This window comes from Amia ocellicauda, chromosome 6 (assembly GCF_036373705.1).
Source record: "Amia ocellicauda isolate fAmiCal2 chromosome 6, fAmiCal2.hap1, whole genome shotgun sequence".
Lineage (NCBI taxonomy): Eukaryota > Metazoa > Chordata > Actinopteri > Amiiformes > Amiidae > Amia > Amia ocellicauda.
In genome coordinates this window covers 19,719,180-19,738,651 of record NC_089855.1, presented here as the reverse complement: position 1 = coordinate 19,738,651, position 19,472 = coordinate 19,719,180, and the positions used below count along the sequence as shown (strand labels likewise).

Sequence of the window (19,472 nt, the reverse complement as noted above, 5' to 3'; positions counted from 1 at the left end):
AGGCACTGCCATAGGGCAGTTTGAAATTTAATGATATCCTACAAGAAAATATGAGGGTGTCATTTTCCAAAAAGTCATGCTAAATGTCAGCTTTTTAAGGTCCTGCCGCTAATTTTATGCCTGTGCACAGTAATGTTTTTGAAAGCGTTTAGGAAACACGGACCAGTGGCTGTGCTGATTATCCTTTTCACCTTCTCTCCTCTTCCAAATGGGTTTGTGCAGCAAGCGATTTAATCTCTAAATGTAGGGAACATTAAGAGAGAAAATAAATAAATAACACCACTGGTTTTCACACAGATAAGGGTCTTGAATCTAAGAGTACAGTGTTGATCCAGGCCAGACCTGCACAGTGACTGGAGTTTTTCTTGCTTTCTCTGCTCTCTAGCCATGTTTTATTTTTGCACACAAGCAGAGTATGTATGTCAGCATATTATTTTCCTACTTGACATCAAACTTCAAGATAATGTCTTTTACATATACTTGTAAATGTTGATGTGTGTGTGTATATATATATATATATATATATATATATATATACACACACACACACATATATATGTGTGTGTATGTATGTATATATCCATCAATAGTAGAAATACATATTGGACACACTGTATACAGACTGAAATATTTTATATTTATACATAATATTTCAGTCTCTATACAATGTGACCTTTATATAAATCTATAGATATAATTTTGAGTCAGTTTGTGTTTTTTAACGGTTTTGTAGAATGTGTTATACATAGATTCCCTAAACCAGGCATTAAAAATCATTATATCTATACATGTATGTAAGTAATAAAGGAAACTAATGTTGCATAGTGTCTGAAGAGAATCCAGGCGAAACCAAACTGGAGACTGTTCATGATTTTTTGTTTAGATTTAAAGTATCCTTTCATCTCTACAGCTAGAAATAACAGGAGCTGCCTTTTTTCTGGGAACTGACCGTCAGTTCACAGCACACAAAATATAATAAATAAAAACATGAACTCTACTATCAATACTATTTCCTACTACTACTACCACTAATAAATATAATAATCCCCATACCAGGCCTGCACATGAAAATCAGTATGCTGTATGAGGTGATATGTCTTCACACATACAGACAGGTTAAATTAAATCTAATTGTCTATTGGAAACACTCCCCCCTTGCCTTCCCCACTCCTGAAGCTGAGCTGACAGCCTCCAGGTTTTTGTGCTCAATTCTCCTGCTGGGAGGAACATGACTTTACAAGGACACAGGCTTTACATGTCAATATATCACCATGACTGGTCAGCCAAATAGTGTCCTTTTTTAAAACCTGAGGTCTGATTGTCTCATGGAAGAGAGCAGGAGGCCTTTCCATCCTGCAGTCAATGTGCCACCAGGCCGGGACTCAAGCCTCGCTGAAAGCCCCTTTGGGATTGTGATTCAGACTTGGGACCTTTGAAACATATGGCATTAGCATCAATCTGCTCAGCTAGTATATGTTGAGCTCCCAAGGTCAACTACAGCTATTTATCGGGAGAATGTTTTTTTTTTATTTTATTTCATGTTGTTTGGTAAAAGTAGTTTAATTTTGAAATAGCCAGTATCAGCTCTTCTTTGTTTCTTCTCCCACACACAGTCTTCTGTTTGTTACAGACCTCCATCTTTATTGCACATTTGCAGTTCGTTGTGAAAGATACACATAAACCGCAGTGTTACAACATGCGTTTGGCACAAATACACTCCGAAATTTAAACGAGTTGAGAGCTCCAAGATAACCAGATTTGCTTCAGTATAATTCTCATGTAAGAGAGACATTGATTGTGAAAGCTTGAACTGTGTGAAATGTGGTACAAATGAGTGAATGTGACCAAAAAGATCCAGGTAGCCATTGCTCTGCTATTTTAAAGAGGAGGTCTGTGTAGTAATTTAGTTCATCTAATTTTTGATCCTTGTGTTATTTTCTTCTTCTTTTTTCCCCTCCACTGGCACTAGTCTTATCCTTTATCCTGCATTACCCATACCCCAGTGTGCTATGACCCATCGACCCAATTCCATAAACACATATTCTTGTTCAGTAGCGTATATGAATGCCTGGTGAAATGAGGTATAAGAATGCCAGACTACAATCATTATTATTATTTTTAACATTATTATTATTAGTGAAGTGGTGTTTTTTTTTTTTTACCAAAGTCTGCATGTCAAGTCAATTCTTAAGGCCCCGTTTTAGCACCACAGCATACAATACGAACACAGAAAATTAACTGGAAGGGTGATTTATCACAGCTAGTATACTGTCAAGGACTCCTGCTGCAGCTACAAGAGGAGAAAAAGCAATTTTAAATGATGGCATTTCATTCAGAATGCATTGTATTTACAGCTTGCCATTTTTATTTGTGGCTCCTATTATCAGGTGAAACAGTTGTGTATGAAATGTTGTTTGTGACACAGGTGACCTGTAAGTATTTGATAAGTATTTTGCAGTATCGCACAAGGGGCTTACACATCTGCTGCTGGCAGCAGCAATGAAAAAATAACCTAAATGAGGCGTTTGATTCTTCTGCTTCCATCACTTCAGCATCTGTTGCTATAATTAAGTGGAGTTCAATAATTCTGGACCAAAGTGAGAAATAAACATTAAAATCCCTGCCAATATTGTGAAGCCATGAAACAACAGGAACAAGGGAAGGAAGTTTATGAAAAGGTTTTTTTTTATATTTGAAGTTGTTTGTATTTAAACTGTGTTTTCCTTTGCCAATAAAAGTGGCATCCTTTTACCATATTGAATGTTCACTTAAAATACTGTTACAGATCATATTTTTTTTACATATTAACAAAATGTATTGTGAGGAATTATTATGCTACTTCTTAAAATAACATGTTAACTTGTTTTAACAATGTGTAGCTTTTTAATGAGACTAATATTATTTATCTTCTGACTATTTATACCAGCAGGTCTCTGCCTTTCTCTTCCTGAATCCCTGCTCTTGCACTACCCTGAGTTATTGAAGGTCCCCATTGGTGAGGACTGAATTATTTCTAAGTGTAGTGCAGTTCCCCTCAACTCAGTTTTGCTGCCATATTTGTCTGTTTAGTTCACAGTTCAAAAGTATCATTATTTACTGTAGTGGATCAAAAGAGATTATATTGTGTTTCTGAGTTTAATATGTGCTGTATTTTTTGTGTTTAAGAGAGAGATTATCCAAAGTGTCTTAACCATACTTGTGACTGAAGTCTTATGTTTAGGAGACAGATTAAGAATATCCATAGAAGCGAAGCAGCAGGCTTCTTCAAACACCCCACTACAGAGCCTCTGACAAATTGCTTTTAAAAATGCTTGTAGAATTAAATAAGCTTTTCCTCCAAATTAATTCCATTGCTGTACGAACAGAAAAAAAAAGAAAACACAGTCTGGGTGTGATTCATCAATGTCTCATGTTTTCCTCTGAGTTTTTATAGGTTTCCTTACTTTGGCAATAATGAAGAGTTTTGTTTGTCGCTGTTGTTGTTGCTTTACTAAGCTATCTATAATGGATATTTTAATGTTTTTCAGATGTTGCAAATAAGCACTGTATTGGTTGAATAGCAATGTATTAATTTAGCAGAATTACATTAATTTGGATGTTTAATTACATTGTTCTATCATGGTATTAGAGTTGTCTGTGAATAGGCAGTAGGGAAATTGGGAACACATGCCTTACATGACAAATCTGTCTATCCCATAGGACAAGCTACAGGTATATAGCAAACCACTTTTTAAATTTGATATATATATAAGTATATATATATTGCTTACCAGAGACATTTCTATGATCTAGCATCTTGTTTACAGAGGAGCCCTGCTGAGACTACAGACTTACTACAATCATTTATCATTATCATCAACATTGTAAAGGGGATAGTTTATCAGAGAATAATGTAATCTTTCTGAAAAGAGTCAAAAATATATTAAGAAGTCGAAATACAGTGTGAGCAATGGTGGCTCATAGTGAAAAATAAATAAATAAATATGTAAAGTAAATTAAATACTAACGTATACTAACTTAAACAGAGTAATACGATGTGCAGATTAACATGACAGATAGCCTACATGTTTAATAGTCATACCTACCTTATCGATACAGGAACTCGACTTTCTTCTGAGAAGCAAATAGTTGATTGTTAAAATCATGGATGTTGTAGTTCCTTTTCAATAGAGAGCATAGCAAGTGCTTTAAGTGTGTCTTGGCTCATGATATTGCGAAGAAAATATTGATGCATTTCAGTGTAGTGAAACACCTCTCGAATTCTGCTTTTGTGACTTGGGAAGTAAGAACAATCTGTGTCAACTGAAATGTTTTGGAAAATGTGCACGCTTTCTAATTCAGCCCTTCTGCTGCAAGTCTTGATTTTCATAAACAGTGTGCACTGTTCTGCTTTTAATGTTCCAATGTGTTGTATCAAAACCGAGAATGTGACTATTGCATAACTCATTAAGGACAGCTATTCGTTTTGGGGACTTTGAGAAAAATGCTGAAAATGCTGAACAAAACACTTTTTAACAACTGAACATATTTGCTGCATGATGATATTGAGCAATGTATGAAAAGTGCATGTGGAGAGCTTTCTTTTAGTTTTGCTAGCACGCCATTTAAAGCACCACTCGTTAAAACTGCACCATTATGTGCCTGAGCGACAAGTTCATTTGTAAGGCTCTAGTTTTTGCTTCAAATGAGTAGCTTCTGCTGTTTGGTCCTGAACTTCAAAAAAACCAATAAATCTCTTCACTGCAGATCCTGGCACTACATATCTGAGCATGATCACTAGCTGACTGACACATGACACGTCTGTAGTTTCGTCTGCTTTTACTGATACGAATCTTGCATCTGCAACTTCAGCTATTTTACTTTCATACAATGCAAGCATGCAATCAAGCAGTTCTTTTTGTATGGTCTTTGATGTATCTTTTGATACAGTTTCACTTGCAAGGTGGTTGCCAACTGACGGTCTAATACAGAAAACTGATCCACCAAGTCGAGAAAATTGAATGAAGATTTAGTCTCATTGTGATCTCTCAGTGCTAGCTCATGACTCAAAACTTGATGCTGTCTATTATCCTCAAGAGAACATATCGGTTCTTTTGCACAAGATCATTGAGTCTCCGAACTGAAAGACAGTAGCCTTCATTAATTTGAGTGGCAATATTAGCGTTTCCCATCAGAATTCTTGATGTGAACCGCACTGCACTTGTGTTTTTTAATCCTCTCTGATTTTATATTGTCGATTCCATTTTTGATACATGTTGTGTTCACACTAACATATAGACCTTCTTTTGCAACGTCACTTTTTTATTAGTACTACTTGCAGTACTGGTGCAAAGTGTTGTCTCTCCATTATTTCTTCCCAATTACAACTTCACTTTACAGCTGCAGTCTCCATGCAAACAAAGGAGACTGTAGACAGAAGAGTGTCCCCTGGTCCACCTTTCACGCTGTTTACCGCATGGAAAGATGTTAATGAGCTATCGAGCCTGGTGACAGGTCTCAACCCGAATGGATTCCACATGTTTTCAATGGACTTCTGCTCAGTGCGGTTCACAGTGATGCAATGATGGGAATGGCGCAATTGTGTAGTCTCTTCCAGGTCCCTGGCATTGTTTACTGCAATTTCACGCTTCCTGCTGGCTAGCTTGCAAAGATTGACCATTCCACCACGGCTGTGATGGTTAACGTCTCGTACATATGGCACACCTGACACATGTAATGTAGGAGTATAGCATGATGCACTGATTAAATATTCAGGAATAATTCAAGATATTATTTACTGTTGAACCGTGTTATGAAATTAGGGAAGAATAAGGTGGATCGAAAAGCAGTGGATTGTTTTTGTCTGCTAATTTAGAAGTAATAATACAAATAATATATTTATCTATCTATCTATCTATCTATCTATTTATATATACTGTATATGTGTTGCATTATTGTGGAACACTGTGGGTACATTTCTATTCAGTGCTTGATACGCACTATTAAACCCAACACAAACCAAATATGTTTCATTTTTAGTTATCATAATTAATTATCTTGAGCTAACCACATTTAAGAATGCAAAATGTTTTTCTATGCTCTCAGCGGACAATTACTGCTAATATCACCTTCCATCCCTTCCAAAAATTCGAAATCACAAACCCTAATAGTGGATGCCTAATATTCAACCGTTGGTTAGTTCATGTTTCCAGGGCATTTGCAGATGCTAGATATAATCTCTAATGTTTTTGCTCAATCTGCTCTGGAGATGGATGAAATAAATACTTTAAACTAATTAATGTAAGACCAGCTGTTACCAAGACTTGGCAGGCATTTGTGAATATTGATGGGAGAAGAGGGGCTGCTCGACTTGTCTTTTATTTGTGTGTAATTTAGATTGCAGTGTAAACAGGAATAAATACTGCATGAGAGTGGATTACAGAGATTAGGAGGAAGGTGTGCAATTAAAATTAAAAATGAAAAGTTTTCAAACTAGACAGCATTGCAAGAGGGAACACAAACCTTAGGGCACGGTTAGGCAATGTTTCCATCCATCTCATTCTGAATGAGAATCACAAAAATAAAATAAATGCAGAACAAGATACAGAAAGGGATTCATTTGTTCAGGGATACAAATAAAATAATGAGCATTCTCACATTACAATTCACAACCCCAAGCCTGCCCTGTTGTTACGATCATAGAAAAGATGTCTTCTTCCTCACAAAGCCAAGAGACTCTAAAACCGAACTCACATAATATAGCAGGATATTAATATTAACTGTGGTTTTGTCTGAAAATATTTCCAACTGAAGGAAGTGGTTTGTTTCTGCCATCTCCACCATAATAACCAACATGTCCAAGATAACTTTTTACAGTTGGAAGCAAGGATGATACATCTTGTGGAACACTTGGCACGGTATGCCAAAAATTTAATTCAGTTCTCATAGTTTTTCACTTAGGAATGGCTGTACGCCAAAAGCAGGGATGAGTGCTGACTCAGATGGAGACCCGATTACGGGCACTTTTTTTGTTTAACAGTAGATGAATTGTATATCTATTTGATTTTCTTGTACAGGCAATCAGCATTTTAAGGTATCAGAATATAATTAGATTGTTTATGTTTTCTGTACTAAATGTAAGTGTGGAAGAATTCTTGCAGTGTTTAATTAGATACTTAACATGCATTGCTTTTCCTTGTATTTCTTAAGTGTTTCTTTCTTTTTTTATCCTGTGCACTGACAGAGTAATACTGTTATACTCCTTTTTTATGTGTGTTGTGCCTGTAAGGTATATCAATTTGCAAGCTGACAAAGAGGCCTTCAGAAATGCCCTTTCTTTTATTTAGATCTTAAGCGGCACGTCTATATGACAGTTTTAAGATAATGTCATTGTGCACTGTTTCCTTGTAAATGTGTGTGGAGTTATGATAGCCTGCAGAGCAGATGGCAAGTGCTGCCCTTAAAGAATTGATAGATGGGATATGATGTCATCACAAATTTGACAAGGACCAATGGGTTCACAGAGGAATTGGACCTCGGAGGTTGAGCCCTAGCTGCTTTGAATTCTAAATCTTGAACTTGGATGACATCTGTTAAATGGGGAATGTGTGCAATTTGTATTTCTTTATGATATTGTTTAACCCTTCACCGAGCTCCACAAAGGCATAATGGGATTTGGTCTCTGTGGACAGGGGGATGTTATTAAAGAGTCAAGCCCTGTAACCTTGGGTGGGATAACAGGGAGTAGTCAGCACCTATTCACACTGCTGCACGATTATTGAAACCAGATGCAACTTGTTTAACCTCTTTAGAAACTTTTATTTCCTTTTTTGGGGCAGGGGTGGGTTTAAAGAAAACCTTTCTTTTGCATATTTCTTTGCATGTGGGGTGAATAAAATAGTTATAATTGAAAAAAGTACAAAGCATAAATTGGACTGATAGCAATATTTAATCCGCCCTGAAGTTTCACATAATAACAATCTATGGTGTAATTTAGAGGATAAATACTGCCAAAAGTGACTTGCTGTAGCTTATGTTATCCTAGATTGTAACAATAGCACCTCCTGTATGATTTTATAAACTCAGATTTAACTCTGTAAAGTATTTACTGAATTCTATGGCAATAAATGCATTTTTGTTGCATGCATATATAAGCATGGACTAATAGACCTGAACAAATTATTTTGTATTACCATTAAAATGAAATATAATTTAAAATAAAAAAATAAAACCATCAAGAAAACAATATGACATAATGGATTATTTGTCCTTCTGTTTGAAATGAGTCTTAGTTCCCCTGTGGGTAATGCTAGAGAAACTGACAGTTACAGTTGGTAGTTTCAGAAAAAGTGCCATACATTTAAACCACATCTTAATTCCATTCATAAAAAGGATGTACATTGTGTAACACAGTGTTAATTTTAATCAGCATTTACTGGTGGCAACAATGCTCCTACACAGTGTTGGGACAAGATCAGCAATCCTAGTCAACAAGATTGAATCCCATTCCTGGCAATGAATCTGTATCAGGGAGTCCTAGAAACTGGGCTTACTAGGATGTGCTTGTAGGTATTGGCTAAGGATAGCTTGTGTTTCTGTTGTGTGGCAGTGAGCTGGTGCATCTTATTCCACACAGAAATGTACAGCTGCCTCTGGACAGCTCAGTATTGGCATAAACACACACCCAAGTCCCTGCTGGATATCCTTGATGCAGCTGGCAAAATGTACAGCTCTATGATTATCCAGTAGCCCAAATCACATAAAATGAGGACTACAGACTATGGTATTTTGTGATAACCACATTTCTTCTGTTTGACATCTTTGCAAATGTGGGCTCCACAAAATATTACTATGGATGGACATGGCATCATCTGTATTGTGCATTGATGCCAATGACTGGTGTTTCATGGGTTAACATCTCATAAACACCTACATTTTAGTATTTTGTTCAACCAGTTATTGGGGCTATGTACCTCCTGTCAGTCCCCACCTGTTCTCAAGAACCTGCTGTTACTGGGATGGTTGTCAGACTGTCTTTCTCTGGCCTGTACAGTACTGCTTCATATATCTAACAACCAAGTGTTATTATGGGTTTGAAGTGGCCAATTACAATCTATTTATTTATTAATAAGGTCTGTTACACAACTAAGATGAGCGCAAACCCAAAGAGAAAATGGTGGGAGGAAATGATACATAAGTGGAATAATAGAAATCCTTGTAGCAGATTTGGCTTTTTAAACAGGTCTGGTTTGGCTGTTGTTTATTTTAAATGTTTGTATATATATATATACACTCACCTGAAGGATTATTAGGAACACCTGTTCAATTTCTCATTAATGCAATTATCTAACCAACCAATCACATGGCAGTTGCTTCAATGCATTTAGGGGTGTGGTCCTGGTCAAGACAATCTCCTGAACTCCAAACTGAATGTCTGAATGGGAAAGAAAGGTGATTTAAGCAATTTTGAGCGTGGCATGGTTGTTGGTGCCAGACGGGCCGGTCTGAGTATTTCACAATCTGCTCAGTTACTGGGATTTTCACGCACAACCTTTTATAGGGTTTACAAAGAATGGTGTGAAAAGGGAAAAACATCCAGTATGCGGCAGTCCTGTGAGCGAAAATGCCTTGTTGATGCTAGAGGTCACAGGAGAATGGGCCGACTGATTCAAGCTGATAGAAGAGCAACTTTGACTGAAATAACCACTCGTTACAACCGAGGTATGCAGCAAAGCATTTGTGAAGCCACAACACGTACAACCTTGAGGGGGATGGGCTACAACAGCAGAAGACCCCACCGGGTACCACTCATCTCCACTACAAATAGGAAAAAGAGGCTACAATTTGCACAAGCTCACCAAAATTGGACAGTTGAAGACTGGAAAAATGTTGCCTGGTCTGATGAGTCTCGATTTCTGTTGAGACATTCAGATGGTAGAGTCAGAATTTGGCGTAAACAGAATGAGAACATGGATCCATCATGCCTTGTTACCACTGTGCAGGCTGGTGGTGGTGGTGTAATGGTGTGGGGGATGTTTTCTCGGCACACTTTAGGCCCCTTAGTGCCAATTGGGCATCATTTAAATGCCACGGCCTACCTGAGCATTGTTTCTGACCATGTCCATCCCTTTATGACCACCATGTACCCATCCTCTGATGGCTACTTCCAGCAGGATAATGCACCATGTCACAAAGGTCGAATCATTTCAAATTGGTTTCTTGAACATGACAATGAGTTCACTGTACTAAACTGGCCCCCACAGTCACCAGATCTCAACCCAATAGAGCATCTTTGGGATGTGGTGGAACGGCAGCTTCGTGCCCTGGATGTGCATCCCACAAATCTCCATCAACTGCAACTGCTATCCTATCAATATGGGCCAACATTTCTAAAGAATGCTTTCAGCACCTTGTTGAATCAATGCCACGTAGAATTAAGGCAGTTCTGAAGGTGAAAGGGGGTCAAACACAGTATTAGTATGGTGTTCCTAATAATCCTTTAGGTGAGTGTATATAGATCTGTAGACTTTCCCAGCATATTCTGAAATAATCTCTTGGCATGGAGCAATCTGGAATAATTTACCAGTATAAAAAATAGACAATGGGTTTGAGCAGTGGATGGGTTGTTTGAGCCTCTATCCTCCTACCCTACCTTCCTACCTGGAGTCCTCCAATGTAAGTGCGTTCAGATAGATTAACCATCAATCATCATATAACAAATAAGAGATTTTGAGAAATCATCACCAGCATTTACTTCTTCTAATAAAAATGATATCGAGTCCATCTCACTGCTCATGTCAAAACTGCCTTTCCAGTATTGATTTTGTAGCCAAGTCTTTTCTAGGGATCAAATATATCTGCCCAATCCTGCTCACCATTGTGTCAGGGGAGAAGATGAAATATTAATACAAGGTAAATGAGGGCTCACTGCTGTCTCTGTCTCTGCCATATGGCCATTGTTGAAGGATCCAGGACCCTGGCTAGTCTAGGCCTGCCATATGCGCCTGGTGAAAAAGAAAGTTAGACCTCACATTGGTAAGCAAACATGCCATATGGACTGGGTGGAGTAGGCAAAGCACTAAACACGTCTGCGCACCGGGGTCTCTCAGCAGAAATGTTCATAAACATATAAATATTACATTAAACAAGAAATTCAAAATAAATGGGCTGATTGTTTCAATCTAATAGGAAGTTCTCAAGCAGCGTCTAGAGCTACACAGAACATCCATAATCAGAGTTTATTTGGAGATGGGAAAGGGAGACCATCAATCATTTACAACTGACATTTTCATATAACATCTGGTATATAATAGCATAAAACAATTGTGTGTTAAATGCAGACCAGGCAGCATTTACTGTAGATTGTAATGCAGGTACTGCTTACAGTTATCACCATTGTAACTGTTTATTGTGGTTCTTGTTGCATCATGAGTGAGTCTCCTTTTAGAGAACACACACACACACACCCCTTGTTGATCAAAGCAGACCTAGATTGACACTTGACATGCATATGGCAGTCAACAGAGGGGTGTTCATCTCATTTAGGCCCCTTTTGGATGAACCTGCTGCTTTGAGTCTTAAGTGGTTCCTGAACCAGATCACCAGGACTCGATGCATATAAACATCACCACTGTGCTTAAAAAGTGTCCCACTTATGCAGAGGGGTGGGAACATGGTTTAGACAGAAGTCATCTTAGACATTTGTTGTTACCCTTCATGGTAATTGTTATGTTTATGACAAGTTAGGATTAGATGACAACAAAATATGACAAAACACATTCTTTTGGTTTCAGATGAGACTCCACTTTGTACTCCAACTGCAAGAGACAGTTTTGAGAAGCTCTCCCTGACAGGACAGCCGTTACCTCCCGGATTCGCATCTCCTTTCCTCTTTCCTGATGGGCTATCCTCAATAGAGACACTTCTTACTAATATACAGGTATGTTTTTGGTTTTATTCTGCAATTCCTAAAATAGAAGTCTCTGAACAATCTTCCAGATCCCTTTAAACACATTCACAAAGTGAAAGAAATCCAACAGTTTTGTTAAAGAATTCCATTCAATATTCTTTTTCCATTCTCATGCCCAAGAGGACTCATACATCTGTCATCCTGTTTGTATAAAACTGGTAAATTAGGGCATCACACCTCCACAGAAATATACAGCAAGCGTATGAACACATAAAAGGACATACATGTTCAAGGAAATGTTTCATGAAACATTTCCAAATTATGAACCTTTTCTCCTTAACAACATCTCATCATTTACAAATATGGTAATTAAGGATCAGGTTCAACTACATTTGCATGTCTTAAACTGAGTATTAAATTGGGTATGCTTTTGTAGTCCTTCATATAGTCAGGCTTTGTGACTCTCAATGTATCATTCTGAATCTGCTTGATTGTGATTGCATTGTTTATAAGACATCATTAGTAGAGTACTGATTTTTTTTTCCTTCCTCATTAGTATAATGTTCTAAATATGGGATTCATAAAACTGCACGGTGGCATGAATTAAAAAAAAAAGGGTATTATCCAACTTAAAATGGCTGTTTATGCCATTACAGTTGTACTGTACAGTTTTATTATATAACATGTTATATTATTTGGATTAAAAAAATGAAGTTTTGTTTTTTAAATGATATAGCTTATAAAAGTTATAAATAAGGGTACAACAACACATGCTATTAAAGATATATACACTGGAGGTCACAGATATGGTGCCACATGGGCAGTCATCCTGGCTTTGTCACCAATTGTGTTAGTCCAGTCTTAATTATGTCCCAAGTCATACTAATGTTGGTTGAGCTCTTCTTATTCACTCTTCTTTCAAGCTCATCCAGTAACTCTTCTGGTCAGGGTACAGGAGATACGTTTAGGGAAGAATTTAATTCCATTCATCAGCAACATTCAACACTCCTTGGAAGGTTACTTGAAGGTGAAGGGTTTGTGTTATAACATAACAATGACCCTAAACATACTGCCAGGCTAAAACCAAACTGCATTTCAAATATAAGTACTACAGGTTTTGGTATTGATTTGCTGCTCTCAACATTTTCTTAACCTTACCTTCATCAAAACACTGTAGGATGAGTAGGAGAGAAGAGTGAAAAGACACCTTGCATCCGGCAAAAAAAAATGGGGCCAAGAGATTCGCAGTAAATGGACATTGAGAGATAGTGATACCCTTTTAAACGACAGTAATACAATGTCAAGAGTATGTGCTGTTTTTCAGTTTCATATCATACCCTCAGAAATATTGTATATATACTTACAATTTCAGTGAAATCACAGGCATTAGGCTCATATACATTTTAAATAGATGTGCTGTTGTTTTGATAAGCAAGCAAGAAACAATAAGTAAATACATACATTAATTAATAATTCATTTGCTTGGTATTCCATGCACTACTGCCATAGAAACCCTAAAGAGAACCATAACCTATTTAGTGGATTTTAAATATCAAGCCTATGACTCGACTGAAGGTAATTTATAGTGAACAATCAAAGTGGTTTTCGCACAGATTTCATTTTGTACACTTCACCTTTGTCTCCTGCTGGTGAGAATGCCTTCTTGTCACTTCTTGTTCTCTGTGGTTTAAACAGGCAGGCTTGCAAAGCTGCAATCAAAGTCAAAGGTTGATTTTGTGTTCTCCAAAGCTGCATATTAGATATTGGGTCTCAAATTGCTTAGCTCATTTCACATGTGACTTGGACATCAGTCAGGTCGAAATGATTTCCACTCCGTTTAGCCTGGCTTGTGATACATTATTATTAATCAACTCTATAAATAGCCCCACAATGCATTCTTTAAATAAGTCATCCACTGTAATGATCTCTAGGTAGAGTTCTGATAAAATATAGCCAAGGCATAAGTCAACAAAAAGAACCCAAGCAGAAAATTGAGATATTTCAACTTTATTTAAATTGGGGTCAACCAAAAGACCAATTAATAAGATATAGCCCATTTCATTTTGTTTAATTGTGTGTATGTAGGGAGTAATCTTTTTTGATATGGTCCTAGCTTGCTGTAAATATGTAAATACAAGAATATTTCCTTTTTATATGCACAGTAATAAAGTCCACTAGGAAATATTTGGTTTTATTGCAAGTCAATCCTATACTAATAGCATATTAAACAGATTTATAAATGTATCAGTAACCTTTTTTTTTTCATTTTACATTACACTGTATTCAACTACAGATTTGTTTTTTATTATTTGTTCCCCAAAGCTTCTCATTTATACCCATACAGACAATCGACAAATGTAAATCTTGGAAAGAAAGACGTGTGTCTGTTTGTCTTTTCTTTTGCAGTTCTCATATCCATGTTTGATTCTATTATATCACACAGGACCGCCCTGTAGCATGTGTGAGACATATAACAACTTCAACAACAAAAGCTACATGAAATTGTATATATATATGATCCCACCCATGACCTCAAAATATATAATTAATTGAGTTTTTAATGAATATGTGGCATTTCATGGCTCTTAATCAGGGCACTGCAGGAAGAAAATTGTAACATTTCACACACAATGTTGTTACCCTGACACTGAAATTACTGCTATTGTTTTATAATGACTTCCTGACATGAACTGGCTTCATGAACGTGTGTGAAAATGGGGCAGCTTTCTGCACATTTTCCAGCGGTTGAAGTCCGTGTCTAAAAGATGTAAACATACACACAGGGCCTCTTAAAGGTTGCCATTGACAATGCGAGAGCCCAGGAGAAGCAGGTCCAGATGGAGAAAACCGAGCTGAAGATGGAGCTGTTCAGGGAACGGGAGCTCAGAGAAACACTGGAGAAGCAGCTGGCCGTGGAGCAGAAAAACAGAGGTACCTTTGAGATATATATATATGAATAATGTAATCAGTATTATTAAAGTAACCAGTATCATTGAAGACAAGGCTGAGTTCTGCAAGGACCGGGTGGGGTAGAGTCAGTAGGTCATCCTTGTGCTGTTATATGCTAGGTGTCTGCTGTGCTGTGGAAGCTAACATCAACCGTTGACCCACTGGAGTGTCCTCCAGCTGGACCGGGAACTCTGTTGTGTCCATTCCAGAACCGGAGCACAGAGAGAACCATTCCTTTTGAAAAGAAAATAAGTCTGGATTCTCATGTCACATGGCATTTCCAATTAAGAGTGTAATGTTAAATGAGAAAACTAGAATGTATTACTTTATTACATATAATATACACCTCTTCCCAATATAATACGATCCGATATAACATGAATTCGTCTATAACACGGTAAAGCAAAAATGGTTTCGAAAGTTGAAACACGAAGCCGAGCACATTTACAGCATTTTTAAACTTTCACTCTGATCTTCATTGCATAAAAAGTGTTGTCTGCAAGTCTTAATTAAAGATGTGTTGCTTTCTCGATAAAACAAAAAAACAAAAAAACACTTGATTTATGGTTTGAAAAGTGAAAAGCTTTTCAAAGCTTTTAATACATGTACCTATACTTTAAAAGTACTAGATATTTAATTGTTTCCTGAGTCACCCATTTGAACTGTTTTATCGTTATATTTTTTAACGTATACGGTCTTGAGTAGTGTCCTGCTTTTCTAAATGACTGTTTGGCACTTAACCCAGATGAGCCCCTGCATTTTAAGTGTAACAAATATCCATTCCACATGATCTTAATAATGCATGGTCAGTGCACTTTGAAAAAAAGTGATTACTATTCACTTCAATAACAAATGCATTTTTATGTTAAACTTTGTGTATTGTGTAGCTAATGTCAATAGGGTGAAAATGTAAGTTAAATAAAGTACTTCAGAGAATTAATTTATTAAATAAATAAATACATTTAAAAAATGGTTAGAACACTCAAAGCAATTAGTTACTTTGAACAGAATTTTATTAATGTTAGTAGGCTACCATTGTTTTTTAATCGAGTGTACTGATGTCTTAGGCTTTCAAAATATTAATTATTTTAGTTTACCCTTATTCCCTAGCAGTGAACGAATAGGAGCTATTAAAACTCAAGAGTACTAATTATCAGTGCATATTATGATATTAGTGCATTAGTATGAATAATTAATTGTCTTTGTTAACAAAAGCCTCACAAAATGTACATTCACATTAGCATATTCTATACATCATCTTGCACATAATTAATCAAATCATTATAGCATTTATAAGGTAATTTTTCAAAAGTTTGTTGCTAAACTCACAGCACAGGCCCAAGCCCCTCCCACAATTTCTTATATAAAACGGCTCAATGTCAATACTGTAATTCCAGAACTTGCTTGAAAAGAAAAGAAAAGAAAAGACACGTTCGACTCACCAACTCACACATTACAATTCCAAACTTTTCTGTTTGAGTTTAAGATATTGTTTGATCTTAGTTCACAAGGAATCTGAGTTGATATGAGACTGGATGTGGAATTAAACATTCAAACATATGAATCCATCACGTTGGATAATGAGAAACACATTACTTTCTCACCATTAAAATGATGAGTTTTCTTACTCCAAAAGAAGTGACAATGTAGGGCTGAGTCTAATATGCCTGTCGTGTCTGTTAAACAATTCTGGACTTTGATCCCCCACCACCTCCCCATTTATTACAAACCCAGGGCACTTGTCTTAATAGCAATTTATTTTTCAAGTATGGACTACAAGATGTTACAAAACCACAGATAAGGTTTTGCACTTTTGAAATGAAATATTATCAAGGACTTGCGATGTTCACTTGTCATGTGTCCCTTTCTGCAGCAATAATTCAAAAGCGGTTAAAGAAGGAGAAGAAGGCCAAGAGGAAATTACAGGAAGCACTTGAATATGAAACCAAAAGGCGAGAACAAGCAGAGCAGACATTGAAACAGGCAACCTCCACAGACAGCCTCAGGACCCTTAACGGTGAGAAAATATTTGCAAAAGCATCGAGGCATAGCCAAGGTCTGCTTTTGAAAGAAATACCACAAAATCTAGAGTTAAAGGTTGATAACATTATAAATCACAAAGACTTACTTATGCCATGCGAATTCAATCCTTTTTTATTGCACTGGTCAGAAAAACACTAAATATATTTTTTGTTGTTAGTTTTTTGTTTTTTAGAATTATATTCACTAGCATTTCATTAATTCCATTGAGTTATTTAGACGCAGAGCCTACATGTTTCTAAACCGGAGTACGAATTATTAACTCTTTTTTTTTTTTTTTTTGCCAGAAATCAATTATGCTTATTCGGTGCTATCTTTCCATTTTCCTAGATTCATTGACCCAGGAGATGGAGACTGACCGCAATAGTGGCAGAACAGATGCTGAAAGGACAATACAAGGTACATGTTTTGAGAAGGCTATAAATCTACTTCCTGCTACATGAGTTTTACTTAGTCTCAGCCTGCTGTTCAAGCATGCAGCTCACCATCTGGGGCACAGCATTCCAAGTTCACACAAGGTCACGATCATTGGGTTTAAATTACGAGTTTGATTGTGATATTTATTTTGAATATCCTGATTTTCTAAATATAAAATAAAGAGTACACCGGATGTTAAACAATAAACTGAAAAGGTAAAACAGAAGTTTCGAAATTAGCTCAGCAAAATCATCAAACTACATTGTTCTTATAGGGAGAGTCATATAAAGTACACTAAATACATGATGTGACCCAATATAGCCAGCATAGTTACAGATTTCTTATATACCTACTTTCTGAACATCGCCTTAACTAGTGTGAGCACCGCTGCCGAGCCCAGAGCTCTCAGTCCAGGTCTCTGCTCCACACTCACAACTCCATGGCCAGCAGTCTCCCTGGTCTTTTAAATCACACATTAATATTGTTTCTCCCCAACAGCACATACTGCGCAAGCTCCTCTCACAGGGCTGAATGTTAATCTGAAGGGTTTATTCTACACGGTAGTCCAATAAACAACAAATACAAAAAGGTAACCTTACAGAGGGATTTCACCCACACATACCCAACAGAGCCGTCTCTTTCTGCAGTGATAAAGGGAGTCCCCAGTCATAGGCATTGTTTTCTGCTTCATATTAATAACCAGCAGTTATTCTTTTGCACTGTAGATCACAAAATGAGGGAAGCTGCTCTGTTTGTTTCTAGAGAGTATTTAAATATGTTAGATTTAACATGTAAGCAAAATAACATAAATACATGGATTAGAGTGGTTTTTTTGCAAATTACTCACAAGCAATAAAACATTTTATTACATTTGTCTCATGGTTACAGGATAGAATTTTGGTTCATGATCTGGTTTAAGAAAAAGAAAGAATTGTAAATACATTGCAATCCTGTATTTTGTTCTTTCATTCCATATTGTGTTTTTGTCGTGCTTTTGTTTAGGTGTGTATCAGTGTTTTGTACAATATATTTATTTTAAATTAACCGTTATCACAAAGGGTATTCATATAGTATGCCTTTCCTTAGTATAATCACATAGTTTCACACTAACAAGGAGAGGTTGGGATTTCATGGTGTTTGTCACGTTGATATTCAATTATTATATCCTTAATTTGTGATACACAAAGGCCATTGAGTGGTCCGTTAAACAATGAAAGAAAAAACGCTTCAAAAAAATAAACACACAATCTAGGCCACTAAAGCCATTGTTTTGAGTAGTTTAAACAAAACTGATTAACTAGGCAATAATGCAATGATGTATCTAACAAAATGACATTAAACATCCGGAAACGTTATTTCTACCAAATGTAGCAATCAATATGACCTTTTTGTTTTGCTAAATCAATGCTGTCTTGGATTGACTTGGGATGAGAAACTTCGAAATGGCAGGGGACAGCAGAACTGCATTATTCTCTTTTTGTGTGGTGCACAATATTCCCCCACATTGTTTTTCTCATGCTTGTACATGAGATACAGGGAATGCATTTTATATGATCAATAGCCATTTTTATGTCCAACTCTCAAAATGGAGACTTGGATTATTTTTTATAATGATTTTTTTAACCTATACATGGTATTATAGAAAACGTATTTCTATTTTTACAGATTATTGCAAATAGATTTGTTACAAAACAATGTTAGTGGTAAAGGATTAAAACAAATGTAAAAACCTAATTTCAGCCTGTCAGCTTGCCCTATTGGTACCTTAGACAACCTTTGACCTTTGAAATGTGTCAGAATTAACTTAATGGAAATCTCTCTGGAGCTTTCTTTACCTCAGTACATCTTTTACTGGAATGAAAAAATAGCTTCCATTTTTTTAATTAAAGTATGCCATACCCCTGCCTATCAAGTAGAAGATGTCGCCATTATAAATTAAAATCTAAACTTAATAAGCACTTTTTGTTGATTGCCCTACATGACTTAATATATTTTTTTAATTATATACTTACTAGATTACTTCTGAGGGAAGTTCATGTTTAGATGTTTTTGTGTTTTCTACTGCTAGCTGTGCTACTGTAATTAATATCCCTCACTCATCCTCATCTGTCCCTTATGAAATATACATTTACTCAGTGGTAAAAACACACACTGTTCATGTGACAAAAGTAAAGAGGCA

The 19,472-nt window shown here is 36.5% G+C and overlaps 1 protein-coding gene across 4 annotated transcripts in view; it reads left to right on the top strand.

Moving 5' to 3' along the window:
* Positions 1-19,472, top strand: part of LOC136751178 (dachshund homolog 1) — a 184,180-nt gene that overhangs the window by 149,788 nt on the left and 14,920 nt on the right. For all 4 annotated transcript variants that reach the window (XM_066706556.1, XM_066706555.1, XM_066706558.1 and 1 more), the window contains 4 exons: positions 11,772-11,917; positions 14,671-14,818; positions 16,710-16,853; positions 17,207-17,275. In XM_066706556.1, the coding sequence (XP_066562653.1) occupies positions 11,772-11,917; positions 14,671-14,818; positions 16,710-16,853; positions 17,207-17,275 (507 nt within the window). The remainder of the gene's footprint in view (positions 1-11,771; positions 11,918-14,670; positions 14,819-16,709; positions 16,854-17,206; positions 17,276-19,472) is intronic.